General features: G+C 40.7%; 2 protein-coding genes across 6 annotated transcripts; one reads left to right on the forward strand and one right to left on the reverse strand.

Moving 5' to 3' along the window:
• Positions 1-1263: 1263 nt before the first annotated feature.
• LOC116390470 (probable global transcription activator SNF2L2) lies at positions 1264-7285 on the forward strand. 5 transcript variants are annotated; one of them, XM_031860199.1, is made up of 6 exons: positions 1264-1704; positions 3473-3702; positions 4504-4609; positions 5933-6034; positions 6189-6333; positions 6533-7284. In XM_031860199.1, exons 1-6 carry the CDS (start codon positions 1609-1611, stop codon positions 6664-6666), a joined length of 813 nt encoding a protein of 270 aa, XP_031716059.1. In that variant the 5' UTR covers positions 1264-1608; the 3' UTR covers positions 6667-7284. The 5 variants fall into 5 exon arrangements, with proteins under 5 accessions (XP_031716059.1, XP_031716062.1, XP_031716058.1 ...); XM_031860202.1 differs by having other exon boundaries at positions 1264-1508; positions 6533-7282; XM_031860198.1 differs by lacking the exon at positions 1264-1704 and adding an exon at positions 1849-2798 and having other exon boundaries at positions 6533-7285.
• Positions 7286-17056: 9771 nt separating this feature from the next.
• On the reverse strand, positions 17057-18601 carry LOC116390374 (neuropeptide FF receptor 2-like). Its single transcript, XM_031859993.1, has 3 exons — positions 18280-18601; positions 18037-18136; positions 17057-17951 (listed from the first exon to the last, which is right to left on the reverse strand). Exons 1-3 carry the CDS (start codon positions 18599-18601, stop codon positions 17057-17059), a joined length of 1317 nt encoding a protein of 438 aa, XP_031715853.1.
• Between the last annotated feature and the right edge of the window lie 6176 nt (positions 18602-24777).

Raw genomic sequence — 24777 nt, forward strand, 5'->3', positions numbered from 1 at the left:
CTTGATACATCATAACCAAGGATTTCTTTCCCCCAAACTTTAATTGGGATTTTCTTCCCTGAATATTATTAATTATTCAGGGCAGTTATTAATTAACTGAAAAAGCCTAAAACAATGTTTTCAGGGGATTTGATATAGAAAGACGCGTGTGTCTAATACAGATGTATTCAAACTGTTTGCTTAAAGCATTTTATGTTGGCATACATACCTTTATGGTACAAGAGTAAGAAACACACTCTGCAATAGTTATGACAAATGGTCCATATCCAGCTGCCAGAAGATCTGCGTGGCATGACAGCACTACTGTGGATGTCCTGTTCCGCTCATGTGCATCATGAATCCTCTCTGGTTTCCAGTCCGAGCAGCACAAGTCTGCATTAACAAAGGGCAGCGCTCTGTCATTATGAGTTTGACATGATTTAAAGATCTATCCTGTTTTCTTGTGGTATGAGTTCTGACATTGTTTGCTGCATATGTCGAAGGGGGGAAGAAAACGAATGGATTTACAGAAACCAGATGTGTTTGAAAATCAGCCAAAACCAAAAACAGTCCACTGTTATTGCTGCAACTGTTACAGCTCAGCAGCTCAGTGTGGCTGAGATGTCTTTCCTTGCTGTCTTGGCACATAAATGAAGTGTAATCTGAGTCAATGTTATTTTCATTAATCACCCTACTGGAATTCTGTGGCTAAACATAAACAAGGGGGAGACATTGGGGGTTGAAGGTAGGGAGGGATACACACACACACACACATATGTTATGTTTGTTTTTTTCATTGGTCGTTAATGTTGTTAATTTGGTACTGGCCTATTCTGCCATACAAGAATCAGCAGGTGGTCTTGTCTCCTGGACAGTCTGAAGTGGTCTGGAAGTATAACTACTCATCTCACCGGTCAGTCCGGCTGATGCGCACACATCTGGCACAAAGTCTGTGCCAAATGTGTGCGGATGTTGGAGCGTTGCTGTTGGAGCGTTCGCGCGCCAGAGAAAATGTGCACATGCATGTTTTTAGAGCCATCCACGAGCGTTTGCGCGTCTTGATCAACCACACATGCTACACAGTTTAGTGGCACATCACATAACAACTAGCCTACAGACCCAGTTTTTAAAAGGCATCTGACTTAGTGACACTACTATTTTTGGTGAATCTGATGACGTGTCCTCACACATAATGTGTGAGGGGGGGGGGGAGACGTGACCCCAGGTCCCTTGTGGCGATTACGCGCTTTGCACCGTGCACCCACTATGAACTGTCCTGCTGCAGGTTGGACTAATATTTCCAAGATCTCCGCAGTAGGCTGGTTGACACCACGTTCCCCATTGGAATGCATTGAAAAATATATAAAAAATAAAACAAAAATGGACCCGATAACTTTGACAGCAGGGTGGGAAGAGAGAAAAAAAACCCCGTCTGGCAGCAGTCGATATTAAAAACATGCAGAGGGAGACAAGCTCGGGGCCTTCCAGAGTCAGGAAAAAGACTTCGGAGAGCTGCAGACAGGAGATGGGTATGGCATTTCTATTTCCCCCCAGCCCATTGATTTGTATATGAAAACATAGCGCTTTTATTCTCCCCCCTTCTGGGCTCTGCTTCTGAGTGATCAGCTGATGAAGAGACTAGCGGCTCGCCGCTATGCTGGCTTGCTAATTCTCTCCCCCACAGCTGCAGCCGATCCCGATAGCCAGCCTGCAGATTGCAGTCAGGTAAATATCCTCCTCCATGTCTTTCTTCTCAGACTCAGGATTCAGCCGGGCTACATCGCATGGGAAGAGAGGAAGAGATGGATAAAATGTGTGTGTGTGTGTGTGTGTGTGCGGATGTGTGTGTGTGTGTGCGTGTGTGCGCGCCAGGGAAAGAGAGCGAGTGTGTGTGTTTGTGAGTGAGAGCAGGGGGGAGAGAGAGGGGTGTAGGTGTGTGTTGTAACAGATGAGAGGGAATCTTTGCCAGATTAGTCAGGAAAGAGGCAGGCTTGTTAGGAGATCGCACAGGCATGGAGCATCACATGCACACACACACACACACTGACACCCGTCCGCTCACACATGTACAGTGCACCAGGCAGCTCTCAGCTGTGTTGTACATCGTCGCGGATTACCCTCCATCCCTCCAGTATATTCCGCTGGAACGATTGCAGCCCCTTAGAGAGAGCAGCGGGGCTTTTAAAGCCTTCATTTGAGCCGAGCGATGATGAACAGGATTTCTTTTGTTACCTCTGTAGTGTTGTTGTCTCCTCTAACTCAATTCTCTGCTATGCATTGTGGGTTCGGATGTTGTGCAAGCATGCATTGTTTTATGTTAATTATTTTATTTTTTGTCACCATCAGTTCTAATTTTGTGAGGCTTGGGTAATTATTATAATTCTGCATGGTGCATGGTCCCTGTGCCTCTGATCAGTGTGTGTGTGAAAATACAATATTTCAGCATGCTTTCATCTTTTGTCCTTGAGAAATACATTTTCTCAAGCGCATGCTTTATTATATGATTTGAATGCTGTTGTGTGTGTGTGCACTGTATGAGCCGTGTGTGATTGATGCATCAATACTATGTTCGGATTGGACGGCATGCTTTCTCAATTTCCTCCCTCTCCTCCCCAGCTGGGCTGCTGCTGCTTGAGCTGCTCTTGCTGCATGCATACTCATGTTTCTGGCCTCTAATTGCCTTTGTGGAAAATACAGTGGTTGCAGCAGTTATTGGAAAAAGGAGCGATGAAATGGTTGAAAATAACTCGGCATGCAGCAGGCGGGCACCCTTCTCGAACGCCACATCTCATCTTTGTGCAAAATCAGAAAAAATATGGGTTGTTATTTCTTGCATTATTAAAATGTTTAGGTTCTGCGCTTCGGTATAACACGGCTTCTTCCAATCTATTCACAATCATTGTGCATTTTTTTTTAAATGCTGCCTTTCCCTCGATAATCATCTGACATCAAAGCCTCCAGATAAAATAGTCTGTCCTAAATTTGCAGAGACAGCACAGCGGTTGAGTCGCTCCACTTCATGCAAATTCATATGCTATTGTGATGAATAAATAAACACTCTTTCATTTGAATACAAAAAACACACTACAATTCTGAAAGCTTAAGCGCCAGTACTGCTAATAAGCTGGAGACTGTGAGTGTTGAATTGGATGGGCTTTAGATTTGGATTCTATAGATTGCTGTCTGAAGTGCTTCAGGTTTCTGTCTGAGTGGTTAATAAATACCAGTTTCCAAGCATGCCAACTGTCACATGAGGAAGAGTTCAGGTGAATGGAAGAGTTTTGAATGGAAGTCGGTCACAGCTCTCCTTCTGTCCTTCCACTCCCCAGTCGTTCTTGTGATTCTGAAGTATAAACTGAACAACACAGGAAGCATGTGACAGGCTCTGTGTGTACGGTGTATACAGTTTACATATTTCTATATCACAATGTGTCATTCGTCTTACTCCGCCGCTTGTTTGAGTTTGTTTGATGCCGCTTCCCTCTTCCTGCAGCCTGAGGCAGGAGAGAACGGTTCCCTGGAGGAGATGGAAGAGGACATCAGTCTGAAGAAGCGTAAAAGTGATCATCATGGGGAGAAAGGACTGCAGGCCGGCCAGGAAACTGGCGAAAAGGTCAAAAGGAAGCGAGGACGCCCACCTGCTGAGAAACTGCCTCCAAACCCACCTGAGCTCACCAGGAAACTGAGCACGCTGGTAGATATGGTTACCAACTACAAGGACGGGTGAGGGCGCTCAATTGTTGGTGGACTGCGTCAGGACACTGTGATGCATGTTTGCAGAATCCTATGCAACTTATTGTTTATAATGATCTCATTAACATGAACATGAAATCATTGTTTCAATATCTCAAAACACTGAAGAAAAGCTTCAGTTTTTTTCATGCTTGTATTCATTTTTCAAGCCGTTTAATCCCATAAAGCAAGTTAAAGTTAGAGTTAGTTACCTCAAAATTGTTTTGAACAAATAGTCTATGTGGTGGAATGTAAGAGTGCACCGTGCTGTTAATACCTCTGTATGGCTGCACTTAAAGGGGACATATCATGATATGTATAAGATCATCAAGACGACCCTTTCAGTATTTTGTGGTCTGTCAAGATCAGAAAACATGTGATTCAACAAGCCATTCAGATTTGGCTCTCAATGTTACATGCAGGCTCATTAGAATATACCGGCCCCTGTGTGAGTATCTTCACCCACGGCTTCAGAACTACCAGGTGTGCCATGTTTTTCATGTAGCAGAATGGGCTTTTTGCTGGAGGTGGGTTTAAAGAGACAGGCGCTAAAGCACAGCGTTGCAGACAGAGGGTGAATGCAGGTATATTCAGACAGGGAGAAAAACATGAAAGCATGTAAACTCTGGTAGAAACCCACTATTCAAGTATAAACCTGAAAATGAGCATATGTCCCCTTTAGGCACAGTGGTGCTTTGAGCTAAATGCCATGAATGTCAATCATGCTTACATGTTGATCAAACAATTTCTTGAGAAAATGACATTTTGCGAACTATCACATTGTGCTTCCAGTTTGGGTCGACAGATCAGCAAAGGCTTTGTGCAGCTTCCCTCTAAGAAGGAGGTACCCGAGTACTACGAGCTGATCCGAAAGCCTGTCGACTTCAGAAGGATCAGGGTACGTGTCACCGAACAGCCTCAGAACTCACAGACGGATATCGCCGTTATCTTATCTGCTGAGGGAAACTCAAATAAATGGAGATGAAACGGCAACTTTGAATTATCCTCTTTGGAATATAAAAAATAAGTGTCTTCCGAGTTTAAAAGGGAACAGTATGCAGCATTTAGGGGGATATATTGGCAGAAATGAAATATGATGTTTTTTCTTTAGTGTATTAGGCTCGTTCGAGATGAGCCAGTCCTGCGCAGAATTGTTGACCGGCGCTCGCGGCACAATGCATGCCGGTTAGATTTGTGTCCGACTTGAACCCACATATCTCTCCTACATGCTTGTTGTGCGGGAGAAGTTTCTGTTAGTTGCAATCTACAACTTCACCGCTAGATGCCGCCAAATCTGACACACTGGTCCTTTAATTATAAACACCAACATTACATTGTGAATTGTACTGTATGCCATTCAGTTCATCCTGACGGATGTGGGTGTCTGAATCAAATATCACGCAAAACAACAAATGTCAACCTCGTGGTGGTTCTGGAGGAAAGGTCAGGGGATCGCTTAAGTCTTTTTTGTGACTATAACCAAGTCTCGTTCGGAAATCACATTTCGCATCCACATTGTCAAAATCAGTTAAATATAAAATATATAAAATCAGATAACACTAAGCTACACTAGAGAACACTGGCACTCCTCTCTGCAACTCTCACTCACGCTTCCATCGCTGTCATCAGCCAACAAGTCAAAGAGAAAGGTCAAGAAAAACGCTTTATTTCTCTGTGGAGTTCCTTCCGTAATGTTTTGAGACAGCTATAATAACAATTTCAGCCTGTCAGTGACGAAAACAAGCCCTTTTAGAGTGAGAAATTGCACCGAGCGATTACATTGCAGCCCGTTTGGCATCTGCCGTCTGCAGCGTTCTCGGTCAATACTGGACCAGTTAAAAAAATGTTTGCAGTCAAGTTCACACACAAACATGGAAAAATAGGAAAAGTGCCAAAGAGGCCCTTTAAAGCATGCACTCCACTTTGTGGTCCACTCGAAAACTTCAGACTTGACTTGATGATTAAAAGGTTAATAAAGGAATAGTTCAGTGTTTTGGGAAACGTGCATTCGCTTTCTGACTGAGAGTTAGAAAATTGGTGGCGCTTTTGTACAGAAGAGTGGTACAGGTCTTCTCATCGAACTCTCGGCAAGAAAGAATAAAACATATGTTTGAGAAGAATACCCTCTCTCGGACTGCGTCTCGTTAATTGCTTAATTGATAGCTGATTATTTATTGCTGTGGTCACATTGAGGTTTTGATACTGACCCTCTCTTTCACAGGAACGTGTGCGTAATCATAAGTACAGAAGTGTGGGGGATCTGGAGAAGGACATCTTCCTCCTGTGTCACAATGCTCAGACCTATAACCTGGAGGGATCTCAGGTGAGCCCCAAGACAACCTTTCATCCTTTCAGCGACAATTCATTTATTTTTCAGTCTCTCCATTCTATATTATTGTAGTTGTAAATGGGTTTGGATCTGGATGTCGTGAAGAACATCCTGAGCTGTTTATGTGTGTTTACGTTTACCGCCGCAGATCTATGAGGATTCAATTGTCATCAAGTCTGTTTTCGAGAGCGCGAGACAGCGAATTGACACAGACGAGGAGCAGAAAGAGACGGTCAGCGCCGGTCACAGCGATAATGGCGGCGGAGCTGAAGACCAATTTGTTCCATCAGCAGGTGAGAGTTAAAAAACGGAAAACATCAAGAGGGGTTTTTTTTTTTACAAGTGACCAAATGAAAGTGATAGTAAGATGATGACACATACTCTGTTTAAAGATATATTTTAAATGATTGTTTGCTGGTTGGTCTAATAACTTGACTTTTGAATTACAGCAATTGAAAATGAACTTATCATACTCTCTGTTTTTGTATCCAGTGAAACCATTACCAGTCCAGCTAAAAAAGGGGAAGAAGGAGGGTAGAAGCAGAAATACCATGGCCAAGAGGCTCCACAGTGATTTAGACAGTGATGAGGATCTAGAGGACAGCACCACAAAAGATGAAGGTTGAACCGAAGGGCCCTCGGTTTTTGTTTTTTTTGTATTCTGGTTCATGTTTATTCTCTACCGCACCCCTTTACATTGGTTTCTTCATTTTCAAAACAAGACCGGAAGGACCCCTCAAAGAGAGCCACTTATGGAACAATGCGTCTTTCTTTTAGATGACTCATGCCACTCAAAACGCTTTTTGCTGCACATAGTGCTGTTCTTTTTCCTTTAGCTGTTCTTTTTTTATGATTTCCCTTTTATCTGTGGTTACATCTGCAAATATGATGTAAAAAAAACGGTTTCCTCTGACTGTTTTTAACCAATATATTTGATTGTCTAAAAATGCCTTCATAGGTCTTGGATCATAATACGTAAATCTCTCCTGAAGCTGGCTCGACGACGAATTGACAAATACCAGTTATTATACTTTTGTGTCTATTTCTGATTCTGGATGGAATAAGCTTGGGTCTAATCAAGGGTACTCCCGTCGAATATTTGTATCCCTTGTGCTACAGTATATCCACATATTGTACAGTTTATGTGAAAATGAATGAAAAAAATAAAATAAATTTCTTTTCATTTACTCTCTTGGTTGTTGGGGGGGGGGTGGGGGGATACATCATTGTAAGGACAATCCCTGGAAACATGTATCACTTAAACACTTGCAAAATAAATTTGACCAAAAGTCCCCCTGGTTGGTGATTATTATCATTATTATCAGTGGTAGCAGTAGGAGTCATTGTTTTAGTACTTGTAATAGTCATAAAGTCATGTACACACAGAACAGGGAAGTAGTCATGAGAGGATAATAAATTAATCTTGACATTAAAGCAGGAGATACTCTCAGAGTCAGCGTTAAGTTGTGTATGTGATATGTATTTTTGACAGTGTGCCAATAGGTGGTGCAATTGTGTCTGTATTAATGTTTGCCACATGTTTTCTTTAAGCACATGAAAAAGAGTCACCTTTTAATTATGTCTTGACCCGTTTCTTTACTTTATGCTCTATGTTAAATGCAGCAATTGATTAGAATATGTTTTTAACACTTGCGGATTAAAGGTCACACTAAACTCTGGGTTGTAACTCAAACACATTTTTCAGTAAAATTATGCACACACAAAAAAATGCAAAGATACAACACCAAATTTGTATTTTTGATCACCACCACTGTGTGACCTGGGGCCCATTTAGCAATTGAGACATCCTTGCCTTAGCCGTCATTTTAAAGTAAGGTCAGTTTCACCAGCTGTCCATTGTTTTGTTATCCCGTTGTATTTCATGATCTCTGTCAGGGTTAGGGTTAGATGTCATATACGTACAAATGTTTTTTAAATACGTCGGTATAATATTAAGGGGAAATGTCATTAAGTCATGCGGTATAGAACAGCGCCTTACGGGGAACCACACAAACTGTGAAGTGCAGAATGTGTGATCATCTCAAACAACTACAATTTGTGAATGCAAAAGGAACAGTTACATCAGAGTGGCGCCATGGTTTGAGATTGTTCCAGCTGTGTGTCGTGGCTCTTTAAATGTCAAAGATGCCGAAAAGACTGTCGGAAAGGATACACCACTCATCCCCGATTACAGCCCCTTGATCTTTGAGATGTGCTTTTGAATTGAGAAGTCCTTCAAGACTGAACTCTGAGATTGATTTCTGGCCCCATATATGTTTTCCTGCTCACAGTGTCAAGTGTTTCCAGCTCATTGATAGCACGCTGGTGTAATTTCTTTCACAACAAATCCTGACCTGGACATGCAAGTCCATAAAAAGACATGAGCATCCATTAATTGCACATGCTGCTAGAGCCCTTGTCATGTATGCTCATGCACTCAATTGGTAGTTGACATTTGATGATCGTCTCTCATATCTGCCTCTTATGTCATTGTCACGAGGGCCAGCCACCACTTGAAGGCTTTCAATCCTGGTCAGATAGGCTACGAGGCACCAATCAAAACCCAAGGGATGTACTTTGAAGTTAGATATGGGTGACATGGAAGCCATCACCAATTATCTCGATGTAACTTGAAATAAATTACAATAACTTCTGATGCCACCACGATGTCTGGTTGTTACCAAGAAATGGCCAGGCCACAGTTTAACCTGATCTTTCAGTTAGTGACGTCTGGTGGTTCTGTATACAGTGCATTCAGAAACCCTCACTTTTCACATTTTGCAGCCTTATGATGAATTAATTTAAATGAATCCCGCCTCCTCATCAATATACAGTAAACAGCCTACAATGACAGAGCAGAAAAAGGATTTGAGATTCTTCTTTATTTTAACAAATTTATTATAAAGAAAAAACTGAAATATCACATTGACAGGTATTCAGACCATTAACTCAGTACTTAAATCACCATTGACAGTGATTACAGGGTCTTCTTGGGTGTAACAAGCATTATACACCTGGATTTGGGGATTTTCTGCCTTTGTCTGCAGACTTTGAAGCTCTGTGGATGGTGGCCGTCAGTGGACAGCCATTATCCGGTCTCTCCAGAGCTGTTTGATTGGGTTCAAGTCCAGGCTCTGGCTGAGTTATCCCTAAGCCTCGCTTGTCTTGTGCTATGTGCTTAGAGTCATTGTCCTGTTCGAAGGTGAACCTTCGGCCCAGTCTGGGGTCAGTTTGGCTGGGCAGTCAGCGCTTAGAAAAAACCTGGTTGTTCCAAACTTCTTTCATCTAAGAATTATTGAGGCCGCTGTACTCGTGCGGAAGAATTTCTTTGTAGCCGTCCTCCTAATCTGTGTCTCGACACACTCCTGTCTCTAAAGCTCTGCAGGCAGTTCCTTTAACCTCATGGTTTGGCTTTTGTTTATTGTCAACTGTGAGACCTTATACAGACAGGTGTGTGCCTTTCTCCATCATGTCCAACCAGTTGAATTGATCACAGGTGGACTCCAATCAAGGCGTTGACGAATCTCAAAGATGATCCAGAGAATTGGAAGGGGCCTGAGCCAAATTGCCCAAAGTGTTTTACCAAAGGGTCTGAATACTTATGATAATCATGTTTCATTTGTTTTCTTTTAAATAAAATTGCTGTACTTTCTAAAATCCTGTTTCCACTTTGTCATTGTTGATTGTAAACTGAGGAGGGAAAAATAAATGGAACGGATCAAATCTAGCTTATTCATAGCCATTAAGGCCTAGTTTGGTGAGCAAGCTCCTGACAAAAAACATTTGGATCTCTTTTCCTGAGCAGATATTCAATTCAAAATTCAAAGACCAGCCACCTGTTAACTTTGATTCTCCACTGCTTCACTCTGTTAAGGTAGCATACAAAGAACTGTTGTGAGTATGTTTGATGGCAGCTTCCAACAGTTTTGTATTAATGAGACAGATGTTTGGATTTAGCACCATAGGCTGAAAAAGCTGCAGGGAACCTGAGCTGAGTCTCTGTGGGATTCTCTGTTAATGCAAACCTTTTACTCTTCAGGGAGTCATTTGGTCGGCCTGAATATGAAACTGTAGCTTTAAACTGCTCTTGTTTCAGTTGTAAGTGTTTAACTGTTTAACTCTTAAAATGTTTTACAGATGAACTTTGACTTATTTGTGGTGTACTTCCATACTTAAGTAACGTCATTTCCGTAGTCATTTTAACCCAAACATTTACCTTTTTGTAACATAACTTCTGTAGTTCAGTAACACCATTTTTGTAACATTTTTTGTTAGTTCAACCCAAACCCTAATCTTTCCCCTAACTAAGACATATTGTTGCCTAAACATTGCAGTGGCTTGCACAGATGCACTGATCGCAAGAAAATCGGAAGATACGAAGAGACGTTGCATTTGATGTCACATATGCAAGCAGTTTTTTACACAACATGTTTTTTAAGCTTTGAGCTTGGGGGAAGGTAGCAAGTATTAAATATCCAAAAGGCACAAGTCCAAGTGAAGGCATTGGTGTTTATGTCCAAGTGGATTTGCAATTATTTTGTCAAATTGCGTCTAAAGTCATCAAATTTGTTGTGTTGCTCGAGTCAATATCTCTAATAATTGGCATAAGTTAGCTTGCTAACATGCTAAACTAAGGTGGTGAACATGATGACCATTATACCTGCTAAGCATCCGCATGTTGGCATTGTCTTTGTGAACATCGTATAGAATGCCGACATTAGCATTTAGCTCAAATTGGTCCTGTCAGATGAGCGTGAGATGTACAAAACATTTAAATGCTTTCTTTACAAATACACAATGAAAAAGAGTCTTTGTTTTCCTCAGTGATAATATTATTTTCTTAATTGGTACCCAGTTGTTCTCTGTATATCTACAGTATATTCCAAAAAAGCTCATGAGAATATCAGGTTACTCATCAACACACCCCAATGTTACAGACATAATGTACTGTAGAGTCTATCATCTTGTTTTGTCAACGTCTGCAGTGTTCCTCAGGTGGAATAAGAGAACTAAATTAAATCAATTTACAGTAATAATGAAATGCAGAGTGTCAGAAGTAAAAAGCTCCTCAGATGTTTAGAGATTAACGAAGTGCTTAGTGTGGGGCCGCTAAAAGGCGTGGGTTCTTACAGTAAATAGCTCTGGGAAACAAAGTGGCACGCATGTCTTCTTGATGACAATCGCACATACAATGACACGTAAACCTAATGGACGAGCAAGGATAGAGATATTGCTGATGGTAGACGCACTAATGGCTTTTGGAGATTAGTGTGCCCAGAAGGTGACTTTAATCTGTTGAGGAGACAATCCATTTTCTCTTTACCCATAGGACACACATTTAAAAGACAGTTCATGGTGGCCTTCGCTAATCACCTTTAGTTGATCACATTTGACCTCATTGCTGTTTCACTGTCAGTCTTGGTAGGAAAATGTCAACACCAACATTTATTTTTGATTTTATGCTTCATTTGCCAGAAAAGGTGGGTTATTTTCTCATCATTTGTATGTGCTTTGTCTGCCAGCTATTGTTGAAAAAGATTTCTCTGTCGAAGGAGACTGAACTATTGAGCATCAAGTTTCCAAGTCACTAACCCAGACTGTCAAGAGCGCTGGCAAGTTGAATTATACATTAAATCTCATCAGCTGTATTCTGTCACAGTACACATATTAGTGAGACAGAACCACAGTATCAAGAGAAGAGTATACTGGATACAGCAGCTTGAGGAATAATCACCAGAATGTAAATTTCCTCTGCCGGTGTTCTCTGCTTCACTGACTACATACAGTGCACATATAAACTTTGTGATATTTCTGACAGCTGATCTTGTTGGAGACAGTACATTCTGTAGTCTACGGTGGTAACGTTTTGATTGGTAGGTGCTATTGACATTTTTGTTCTTTCTGGAGCTGTAAATAATTAATTCCAAACGAATTTAGGCGTTCTGAAGGATTGAATGCATGCTGTGTTTGCCAACATGCCGTTTCAAGTGAATCAACCAACTTCCCTGGTGTCTTGATATGTGCATCTAATGAGATTAAATAATGTGAGATGGCAAGACATGACATGCCATGAGGTGACACGAGATAAGATACGATAAAACTACACGACGATGACATTAAATGACATGACGTGAGATATAATGACAGTCAAGTGTCAAGAGTCAATTTTCATAACATCTGATCTTAAAATCACATCCTCTCATCAACAGACTTACGTGATGTTTGCAGTAATATTTACTCCCGTGTACTGATAATATGTTTATTCAGTCAAAAATGTAAAAATTGAATAAGAATTTTACATCCCAATCGCAAAGCTCAGCCCTGGCATTGTTTTAAGGCAGTTTAACAGTATAATCTAAATGTATTTATCCCTTAACATTACATAATGATGTAACATACAACACCATGGTAGTCTAATTCCAAATCATATTTCTACTTCTATGGGTGCACTGTGGCTGCAGAAAAACATGATAAAGGTTCAGTCTCTCCTTCAGGAGCCTGGTGGGCGGAGTTGGTTCGTGAGGGAGATTTAACTCACCTGGTGTGGCTTCAAATGGATTCTACTTGTTTGGTTTTATTGTATTTAGTTTGCATTTTCATTCATTTCCCTTTTAGTTATGCAAAATTAAACATCTCATGTGTGGTCTCCCCTCCTTTGTCCAGCCTTGAGCCGGGCTATGAGACTCAAGTCGTTGCTTTATGGTATGCTCACTGGGATCTTGTACGATTTCTAGAAATATCTCCCAAAAGGACTCCATATACTCCTTGTCTTACAACTATATCTATAATGCATATAACATAGTTCACTCAGGCTCATTATCTTAAGGTGCAACTGAAATGAATTGAAGATCACACTATTATCTTATATGATATGTTTGAAGCCCAATCAGCAGGCATAGTCCCAGGTGAATGTGGAACATACTAACACATTTCCTGTTGGCACAGCTGTTGTATGGCATTACTTTAAAACAAAAAGGGAAATAAAAAAGGTTGTTGGTTTTGGTAATTTCACAGTATTTGTTGACAATAACAAATATAGACTACATGAAGCCTTACCCATTAAGACAGAGGAGACTAAACCATGAAGGTAAACCACTAGAAAATACAAAAAAGAGACTTTACAGTAAGCTCGACATTGCTAAATCAATTTTCAAACCGATCCCTAAGTCATGTTTTGGTAATGAAGACAGCCTCAGTCGAGGCTCAAATGCAACAAATAACGTGTACACATATATTTTCTGACACTTTTTCTCTCACACAACCTTTACTCGTTCTCTGTAGCCTTGCTACTGTGATGTAAGAATAATAATCAACAGCAACAACATTATGTCTTGGAACTGCTCATTTTTATTTTCCATTAGCAAACTGTAAAATGGCTGTTTCCATTTTGCAAACAAGCAGCAAAGAACATTGGCAGTACAATATGTCTAACCATGTTTTTTTTCAAATACAAATATCAAAGGCAAAAAGGGGGGGGGGGGGGTTGAAATCTATTTTACATATTACAAACATATATTCTTGCACGTGTGTATAAAGACAGATAGGTTCACATGTGTGATTGCACTTTCAGTTTCATTATCTTCTTCTATATTTCCTTACATCCTTCTTATGGTGATATGAAAGCCTGTCCAGTGCAATCTATCTGGAGACAAGCTAAGAACGAAAAGTAAAAGCACAGTTAATCAAAATAATGATTGATTACACTGCATACGCGTCATGGCTCTATCGTTGAGATATTCTCCTTTTCGTTCTATCCCTGAGGCTGGTTATTAGGCTGCTCTTAACAGTGTCATTGAGAGTGCTTTCATAACCATCACACATGTTGAACTTGACACAATGTGTTGCTATTTAATAAAGAATTTGAGTTGTTGGGAGAAACATGGTGAAGACTCTTTACGAACACAAAGTTATCGAGGGAAGCATGCGCAAGTACCACAGCAGCATACAACAAAGGCACTACTAGTACATGACTGACACCTTCATTAACATAACACACTTCATAACATAATACATATTTAGCAGCAGGTTGTTGGAGGGAGCAAGGCTTGGGCCCTACATGTATCATTGTCATATTGGAAACAGCAAACATGGACTATGGTGTGGCCCAAGGCAGTGTCCTAGGACCTTTGCTGTTCTCAATCTACATGCTGCCACTTTGTTTAACTCATATCTCATATTCATGGACTACTTTATTTCCTTTGTACAAGCCCTGTGAAGAAACAAGTTAGGTATTAAATGCATTATAAAGAAACAAAGGGTGAGTATCCTGTAAACAATTTGATTTGGCTGGCAAAATATATACTCAAATGAAGAGTTTTAACATTAAAAGCATTTAAAAGCATCTAAAAACAAATTGGCCTTCTTTGTATAATCCCTAGACATGTACATTTAGTTCTTTCATCAGTAAACTATTTGCACTAAATTTAGAAGTGCACGAGGGAGCGCCGCGACCCCCTTGTGCACGACGCGCAGGCCGCGTTCATGTCATTTCCTGGCGCGCACGCCGGCTTCACAGCTATGCTGACAACACGTGATGACCCAAATACTAATTGACTGTGTCTCAGCCATTAATGAGTGGATGAGCAAGAACTTCCTACAGCTAAATGAAGATACGACTGAGATCTTCCTAGCTGGCCCAAAAAATGAGACATCTGGCCTTGCAGAGGCAGCGTCATTTTAGATTAATTTTAAAGCTAATTTTAATTAATTGTCCGAAAGTCATTTGTGCAATATAGCGAAGGTGAGACCTGTATACAGCAAGATGCAGAGAAGCTCATTCATATTTTGTAATATTCTGGATTGTATACTGGCCCACCAAAAGCAGCCATTGCAATGCTACAAACCATTCAGAATGCTGCGCCAGGGTTTTAATAAAAACTAGAATGAGAGATCATGTAACTCCTGTTTTACGCAACCTACACTGATTTTAAAGTCCTCCATATAGTTTTTAAGGCACTAAAAGGCCTCATCCCCTTTTATACCACAGACTCTCTATCGTTTTATGATGCTGCTCTTTTAAGTTTTCCCAAGGTTACCACAAAAACCTTTGGGGATGCTACGCTGCCTTTAAATATTAGACTTGCTGACTCAGTGACTAAGTTTTAAACGACAACACAAATGCACAAATTGCCCACAACTAACAACTGTCTGTTTTTAATCTTTTATGATTTTATTATAATTATTTTAGCGTAATTTTTAGATGATGGAAACATTCATTTTCTCCCTTCCTCCTTGTGTATGTGTATGGTTTTTAAACTTGTGTTTTTTGTTTTTGTTGCTCTTGTTGCTCCGAAACACAATTTTTTAGAAATATATTTTAAATAATCATGTTTGCTAGTTTGCATGCTCCATAGCACCACTAGTGGTCCAAAACTCCACAGGATGCCTTTAAGATTTTGGCACAAAATCTTAAAGGTCACACATCATGTACTGTACTGATAATGACTTAATACAATATTTTACAATCATAATTAATATATATTATATATAAGCACTCGAAGAGAGACTCTAAGATATAAGCTGTTATCCTGCTCCAGTATCAGCATCAGCACTGCTTGATAACATGTTGAGGGAACTATGACAACTGAAAAATAATTGCATGTGGAGAAAGGGCCCAACCCCCATTATCCAGAAATAACTTGAATTTTATAATGATGCTGTACATTGTTAACACAGATAGTACCTTTGTGACAGGCATGGTAATGTCAAAATACCACTATTATTCTGTGGTCTGCTCACAGCCACTGTAGCTACTGTACAGAACATACTGTATGGTACACATGTAGTGTTGGTTGAGACCTGAAGATTTTCTAATATTGATTAAAACATCCTATAATTAAGTACATATCTTATCATCTTATCTACTCTGCTTTCAGGTGAGGTTCTACTTTGCACACTTCTTCTTTTCCAGATTCCAACTAATACATGCTAATATATGAGTAGCTAGTATGCTAATAATTGTAACTTTTCATCTCTTTGACACAGCACTGTTTTAAAAGTTCAAATGCCATTGTGCCTCGCGAGGAAGCAGGGAACAGGAGGGCACAAGGAGGCTCTCCAAATGAGCCTGCGGTCCTCTTCCCCTGCTACCGCTTGTCTCAGCCATCGGTTCAGGGCTATTGCCTCGAGGCACTAGAACATGCACTTGTTTGACTGGAGGAGTCTGACACAATTCTCAGCACACTGTCATGCCCTTCACCCTTGAGAGGTGTGCTATTGTATCACCTGCAAAGGGACTTTGTAATTGGAGGTAACACAGTATGATAGGTTTACAGTGTGTGAACAACAAAACCACAATCCAAGCAATCAACACATACGATCCCATGCCACCTTCCGCTGCTGCTTCAATCCTCCAACTGGCCAAACACAAGGTTTATTTTACTATGACGCAATCACAAGGAAAACAATGTATTTGTCTCCAAGGTTAGCGCTATACCATTTTCATTCATCAACAATGCAACTACAAAACAACAAAGCGACAGGCTGCACACCTCTCTTCAGCAATGTAACTAAGTTTACTGTGCCCTGTTTTTGTTTAGTTACTGGCACTGTGTGCTGCATGAAAACAGATTACTGACTGTTCGACTAAACTAATGTGAATTTGTTTAGCTGCGTTGTAAACAGATACACCCGTTTCTCTCCTGGTGTATTTCAGACAAAGAAGCTGCACAATTTTAATAATGACGATGTATTTCCCCAACGTTAACTTTGATTGATTGACTCTGATTTAGAATATTTAAGCTTTTAAACCAAAATGACCGGGCTTTTTAACTCTCTTTGATAATCTCGTTCTTTGCTTTATACACCATACTAAACATTCACAATAGCTTATGAAAGATTCATGACGACAAATATTGCAGACCTTGCAAGTACATTGACTTCACAGATAGCCTGTACATGGAGTTCAATCATGTATGTCTGAGTCTTCATTTTCACTGTCCTTGAAATGCAATACATGATTCTCCAGGAGCCTCAGATCATTTGAAAGTGTCCATGCGCTGTACAGTTTCAGTGTGTCTAAACATGGGACACCTTTTCCAGATCCTCCAGGATCAGGTCCTGCTCTATGATATGACTTCTAGTAGCCAGGCTCCCTTCTTCCTTCAATGAATACTTCCCATTCCCCACTAACACTGACCTGACTCCTGAGCTCTGTCGACTGAGGACAGCAGGCTGGACTGGGAGCACAGCGTTCCCTCGGATCCGAAATGAGAAGGTCCTCTGGCGCCTAATGCCCTCAGAGCACAGCTGGAATTTGAAAGCGGCCTGAAAGCCTCTGCGAAAGTTCTCATTGAAGAACCCATAGATGATGGGGTTGACGCTGCTGTTGAAGAAGGCCAACCAGTGAGCTAAGGGATACACATAGATGTTAATGACACGATACTGGTGCTCTGTCAGGCTGGCGTAGTCGCTCAGCATCATCAGCGTCCACAATGGAAGCCAGGACAAGATGAAGAGCAGAGCCACAATCAGCAGCATCATTATCACCCGATTCTTCTTCTTGGAAATCGATTGACGACCCTCTACGCAAGGTTTGTTGTTGCCACCGCCCTCCTCGGATATGCTTCCAGTACCCCTCGTCTGAGGAACTGCAGTCTTGAAGAGGGTGATGCCGATGCGGGCGTACATGATGACGATAAGGCTGAGAGGAGCGAGGTAGATGTTAGCAAAGAGGACAGTGGTGTAGATTTTACGCATCTCCTGATTGGGCCAATTTTCCCGGCACCAGTAGAACGGGCGGGTGTCGTTGTTGCTGCCACTTACTATTCGCACCCTCTGTTCCTTTGTGACCTGCAGCATGACCCCGGAGGGACACATGATGGATACAGCGAGGACCCATATGATGACAATAATTAGCTTTGAGGTGGCAATGGTCAACTTCTGCTTGAAAGGGTAGACAATGCAGCGGAACCTGACATGAAGGGGATTGGAGGAAATGCATGAGGGAAAATAAGACGTTTGCACATAATAGCCAGCAATGCTGTTACAGCCCTTACCTGTCAACAGCTATTGCCACCAGAGTGAACACAGATGCTGACACGGATATCCCTTGAACCATGCCGCTTAGCTTACACACTACGCTACCAAATGGCCATCCTGCAGAAAAGAGGAGACAGAAAAAGGGTAAAACCATAAAGAAAATCACACAATAAAAACATTCCTGCTTGCATAGCCCAGCTTTGATTCAGGCATAATATTAAAGAGAAATCAAGTTGAACTACAACAAAAAGAATCCTGACCTGTGATGATGTTGTCCACCAGTGTGGTTGGCATGCAAAAGATGCCAACCAGCAGGTCACTGATGGCGAGGTTGAGAATGAACAGGTTGGTGACCGTGCGCATGTTCTTGCTGCGCAGCACGATGAAACAGACCACCCCGTTGCCCACCATGCACACCAGGAAGATGAGCAGGTAGGAGACGGTGAAGACTGCAGCCACAGAGGGCTTGTGGAGGTAGAAATCAACATAGGTGATGTTCTGATGGGTCAAAGGGTTTTCCAGCCATCTCGAGGAATTGGAAGAGTTCAAGCCCCCCCAAGTGGTGTTGAGATTCTGGGCCATGGTGAGATCTGGATGTGAGAGAGACAGGCAGAGGTATAATACATGGAAAACCGTTTATGTGCTTGGCACATAGTGCATGCGTTTTGGGTTAAATATCCAATATCCATGAACTAAAATAAAGCTGAACACATTCCAGTTGGAGTACATTCCTGCAGACCAGAAGAAGGAATCAATTGGTAATCACATAAAACAATATAGCCCATCCAGAAATCAATAGTCCAATTCTTGTGTTTTTTGTTTTTATTGTGGGTGGGTTGATTCAGTCAAGTGTATGCTCTCTCACACTCTCTAATAACAACATGCTGACCAAAATGACAAATCTGCTCTGAGAGCAGTGGGAGAGAGTGGCTGATAGCTTGCCAATTGGTTACATCAATCATCCGCATCCAGCAGTCTGGGATGGAATGAGGTTATTATTGACTCTACGAATTTTACACATCTTGATGGATTCGGGAAAACTTTCGGTCTAATGTCCTGCGCAAGATTAAGCTTGTGCCAGAAGGATGACTTGAATTCAATTCCTCAAGTTTGCTGTTCGATGTATTCACTTCATGCAGCTCAACACTGACTGTGCACCTAAAGTAGGCCATGGGTGATTAAGTGATGAATATTTCATTGATGTCATGGGATGAATCAATAATTACCGTTTGAATAAAATATCATAATACATTTTATTTGTGCACACCATAAGTAATTGCATCAGTCTATCGAAGTCTAATTTAATTGTCACACTTAATTGCATATTTTAAAAAAATGTAACAGTATATATATATATATATATATATAAAATAAATAAATATACTCTTTAAATATATATATATATATATATACTGTTACATTTGTTTTAATAGGTAATTAAGTAATAAAAACCTTAGAATTGTCTGACTGTGCCACTGTAAGATTCACGCCTCAACCTAGCAGTCTTCAAAAACGATAACGGAGAATATTTGATTATAGCTCATACAATCATATGCATTGTGCGGCTATTTATACCGTACCATGAGAACTGAATGTAATCATCTAAGTCTAGCAAAAACCTGGAATTCAAACTCTCAGAGAGATCAGAGTGTGTTCACCTGTTAATCAGCAGAGCTTTGGAGAAAATGATAGATTGTTCTCCTTGAAACACTTTGCTCTTGTAGCAATTTAATAGATGACTGACAAGATGTTGGAGCTTGATTCCATAAATACACCAAAAATGTATTCCTGGTTAACTAAGATTAAATTTGCTTATGAGATACAGAGAAATCGTCTTAGTTACTTCAGGTTATTTGACTTAATATGCTTTCAAAAGACACGTCTGGTGGGGGTTTCCTTCGGTCTTTACGACGCCTCAGTGACAACTGAAGGAAAAAGTTTTTTAATTTTTCTGACAGAAGTCTTTTTTTCTTTTAAATCAATATGTAGTCATAGAGTCTTAATATGGTCACAGTTAACTAACAACAGTAGATCATACAGTATCTGTGGGAAAACGTTCTGGGTAAATTATTTAGGTTAACAAAATAAATAATTTTACAATACATACTTATTTTCTTACCTTACGGGCAGTGGTATCTGAGTCGTATTCCTTTCTTCCGTCTGGATGCTGTATCCAGAAATGATATTCATTCAGAGCATAAAGCTGCACACTCTCGTCTCCATGTGAGACCCTGTGCATCTGCTCAGTCCGCCTGCCAGCCAGAGCCTGCTCTAGCGCTTATAGATGACTGGGAGGAGCTGAGCGTCACAGAGGTGAGATGTGCTGGGCGGTGCAGGTGCTGGGAAATGTACATGCCCGGAGGAGTTGTGTGTATTTGAATGCGATAAATACAGTATTGCTGTCATATACAGTATATGCACTATACTGTATATGACAGCAATACTCCTTGTCATTGAGGGGCAGAGGTTGGACATCTGAAGAGACTCAGACTTCTTCTTTTGCATCCGGTAAATAACTGAGGTTGTTGAGGAATATCATTGCTCATCTCGGATCAACCTTCCAGTTGTCAAGCACCAAACCTCCTCAGTGCAGACGGATGATACTTGACTTGAAAAGAAATAGCTGGAAGGGAAGAAACAACAAGGTGACTCATGTGGTTGCCACACAAACGGTTCATTGCTCTGAGTGCTCTCAGAGAAAAAATCCTTTAATCTAAATTGCTAAATTAGCACAAACACTGTGGGGATTCTCACCTTAGAGAGCAGTGAGGGGGAGGAAATACACTGTCAGCTACAGATTGTGGAAAGTTTGGTGGACTTTAGAAATAGAGCCTTCAGCGTGTCTCGAACTTTGTAATGGCTGCCCAACTAAATTATGATAGTTTGGTTGAAAGCAATACAAAAAAAAGTGTTTTTGTGTGTCAAATTAAGTACAAGCAAAATCAATAGGAAGCTCTCTTCTCAACATTCTCCCAGTAACTTTCCCCATGCATATTTTAGGCTCGTGGTTGGTTTGATTAATTAGGCTTGAACATGAATAAGTATAATTAATCACTGGCGGATAATGAGACAATGGGCCTCAGGGCACAGACATGCAAAATGCCCCACCACCTCTCCTACAGGAGCAAGACGAACAGACTTTAGAGTGGTCTGTCCTCTTTTTGTTGTCGTTTTGTGACTCCTTTGTAATTGTTCTGGTTCTTTTGTACTTCTTTTTTTAGTCATTTTTGTATCTCTTTGTTGTCGTTTTGTGTCACTTTGTAGTAGTTTTGTGTGTCTTTGTAGTCATCAGGCTACAGCGATACTAAACAGGCCTAAGCGCCTACAGCTGCATCAGCAGCTCTCTGACGCTGTGCAAGCTAAATGCTAACATCAGCATGTTAACATCCTCAAAATGCTAACATGCTGATGTTTATAGGAAGTAATGTTCACCATGTTCACCATCTTTTTGCTCTTTTTCTTCCATGGCTGCCTGCACTCATTCCTCCAGGCTACATTTCTGATTAACCTTCGGTTAAAAAATGCTGATGTCTCATATATCGCAACCCATTAACACACACATTTCACCTGTCTGACCTCAGCGGTGGTTAGGGTTAAGGTTATATGACGATAACCAGATTTTCAGTCAAGCGTGACATTAGCATTTCCCTGCAGATAACAGACAACTTTCCTCAAATAATGATTCGGGTTGAATCCCATGCCATTCAATAATCTACAAAAATCATGTCTGAGTGCAAGTCTAATTCATGAGAGGACATGTGTTCTGTCTGCTCTTCATCTTAACCTTCTGTCAGCAAGAAGAGAGACACAAAGACTGAATGAATTCCAAAACTCTCAGGAGGATATCAGGGGATTTCAAAACACGCATAATTAGCATTCTCTCCGTCTGGTTACTGCGAAAAACTTTCACAGCAGCGTTTGAAAAAGTCATCGCTAAGCTACTGTCAATGCACAGAAATGAAAAGGAATTCATCACTCGGCTGCTGATGGACAAAAATAACAACATATATTAGCCTTTCAGTGGCATCTGGTGAGATACTTCTGAGATAAAAGACAGCAGTTTTGCTCCGCTTGTCAAAAACTTGAACCGTGTGCAGACAGCTATTGTCTGCTCCTTTAATAAAGGGGGAATGGAAATGATTGGTATTGTATCACAGCTTATAAACTATAGCCAATAGCAGAAAACATCTAGAACTTGGTGTACGCGAAACAGAAAGTACATACAGTATCTGTCGAGCAAAAATGTGTTTTGCAAATGAATGCATTTGCACAAAGGGCCTAATTGGCTACATTGACGCAAGCACTGCTGCCTCACTCGCCTCCACATTTTATTTTTTTATGGAGACCCCAGAAACAGTAAAAACAATGAAAATAATGACCTCAACACAACTTCAGAGTTTAAATAGAATGATAATTACAGGCTTCGTGACTTCACAGATTTATTGCAGTGTGGTTTTCTGCTCTGTTTACCTCAAAGATACCACACCTCGTAATTGTAACACAATTTTCACACTCCATTTGCTTTGCTTTATTTGGACTGCACATGTATACATATGGCAATGATATTTATGTTTTACTTTCACACACTGCAATCATGCGTGAAAAGTCATCATCCTGCCGTCAAACATCCGTCCTGCAACACCTTTCTTTTCACGCTCTGCTCCTTGCATGAGAGTTAGAACAGAGCGTTATTAATATAGAGATGTCGTGAAGAATAAGTGTCAGGCAGCAACCAAATGAGCTCATGAATATAGACTGGATGTATTAAGTGCGACAGTGCTAATAACAAATCTGCGATTGCTTCGGCTGCAAGAGAAAGATATTTTATCTATAAAAAGAGAAATCTGACATGTTCTTGTGGAACACCCAGAGGGAAAACACACTAATTGCTCCCTGCGACTTAGAAATAACACAATTTGCAGAGTTAGACAATCGAGGTTATGAACCTTGGAGACCGTGTCATGGGAGGGGATGTACAGGCCGGGTGTGTGTGTGTGAGTGAGTGTGTCACGAGCCAGTCAGTTTATTAGGAGTGTTCAAGCCGTGACAGGAATCTTTTTTTTTTTACCTCTGGCATAAATTGGTTGTTTCTTCAAACTTACTTAGTTTTCACATCTTCAAATCAGTAGTAGCCTATCCTTTTTTACATTCACCAAGACAATCAGCTAATCACCACAGAAAAGGAACAAAACAAGCACTCCTGCCTGGAAAGGAACCGCCCTCCAGCCCGCAGGTGCAATCACTCCACCTTAACAGCAGCAAGATACATGTGGTTTCTTTTAACTCCAGCCATGTTTTGTGCAAATTGAGCAAAATGTCTTTTTCTGAAATATGTTAATAAATGCAAAAGAGGCATTGTTTTATCAAATACGGGCTTGCATGCTTGCATTACTGGAACAGAAATATTGATAAAGCCAGGTTTAAAATTCTTGTTTTATTTGTTGATAGTCTTTTTTTCCCCACTGAGGGAATTTTCTTTGTATCACTCAATAAATCAGAAAATATGAACAATATATAAACCTTTTGAATATAGATAGAAATAAAGTAAGGTGGTTTGGTGTGTGTCTGCACCACTGGAGTGGAGGTTTATGGCTAATTTTGAGAAAATGGCCTTTGAGAGGTATGCATTGTATAACATACAGTTATTCTGGCTGATTAGACCTCTAATCAAGTTGAAGGTGGGCCGGAGCATTGATGAGAACCCATTAGGTCATAAATCTTCATCTACCAATAAGAAGGATAGAGCTGTGATGTGTCCCGCCCTAACAGGTTCAACAAAGCTAATGAAAGATTCCACTCATCCGTCTCTGCACACCCACACAGCCCCGAGCAGAGGTCCAATCAGACAGATTAACTCAAACACAATGTCTGTTGAGATGTTTGATGTGACGTTAATCATTTGATGCTCTCGTTGCAGAGCTTAAACCACACAAATACCAACCGTGAAACCTCTGACAATAAATGCAAACATTCTAATAAGGCTCCATTTATACGGAACAACTTTTAGGGTTGCCAGGTTGTGAAGAATCGCTACCCCCCTTACCTGGGCCAAGATCCTTTAATGAACAACTTATTTACATTAACAGCTGCAGTCTTGTAGCTGACTTGCTACATTTTATAAACTTTATCGCTGATTAGAAAGCAACTGTTTATGGGATGCCATCCTTTATAAATGCATCATTAGGAAAGGACAAAGGGCACCAAACAAAACCCAAAAGTTCTTAATGTTGATAACAGATAAATGATTTACCAACTAAGAAAATCCATTAGTTACAACTTCTGACGCATTTATAAAGGGTGACTTTATAGATTGGCGAGTGGTACAGCTAGCGTAGACAAGCAGACATTGCTGCTTCTGTGATTTTGTGGACAGAAGAGAAGTTATAACACAGTTTTGTATGAAACCAATGCACACATTTGCACAGTGCATTTAAGATGCATCTACTTTTGTTTATTGGATTTAATACACTTGTCAGAACCTTCTACTGTTGTGTGATGAACGGATGCAGAGGTTCAGGATGTTTTTATGCGAGGTAATCCCCTCCTGAGCTTCGACTCACACCATCACGCATCTTCAGTCACTCGGGAAACACGTAAAATCCAGCGACATTAACCTGAGTGGATGTCAGGGGGAAAAAAACATTGATGTTCTCTCCCACACCAGATGAGCCAATACATCCTTCCCCCCTCCTCCTCTTGGCATTGACAAGAACACAGTGACTCTCAGTAATGAGCCAATTAGTCTCATTACAAGTCGA

The sequence above is a fragment of the Anarrhichthys ocellatus genome, unplaced genomic scaffold, assembly GCF_004355925.1.
Source record: "Anarrhichthys ocellatus isolate YVR2014 unplaced genomic scaffold, GSC_Weel_1.0 scaffold23, whole genome shotgun sequence".
Taxonomy (NCBI): domain Eukaryota; kingdom Metazoa; phylum Chordata; class Actinopteri; order Perciformes; family Anarhichadidae; genus Anarrhichthys; species Anarrhichthys ocellatus.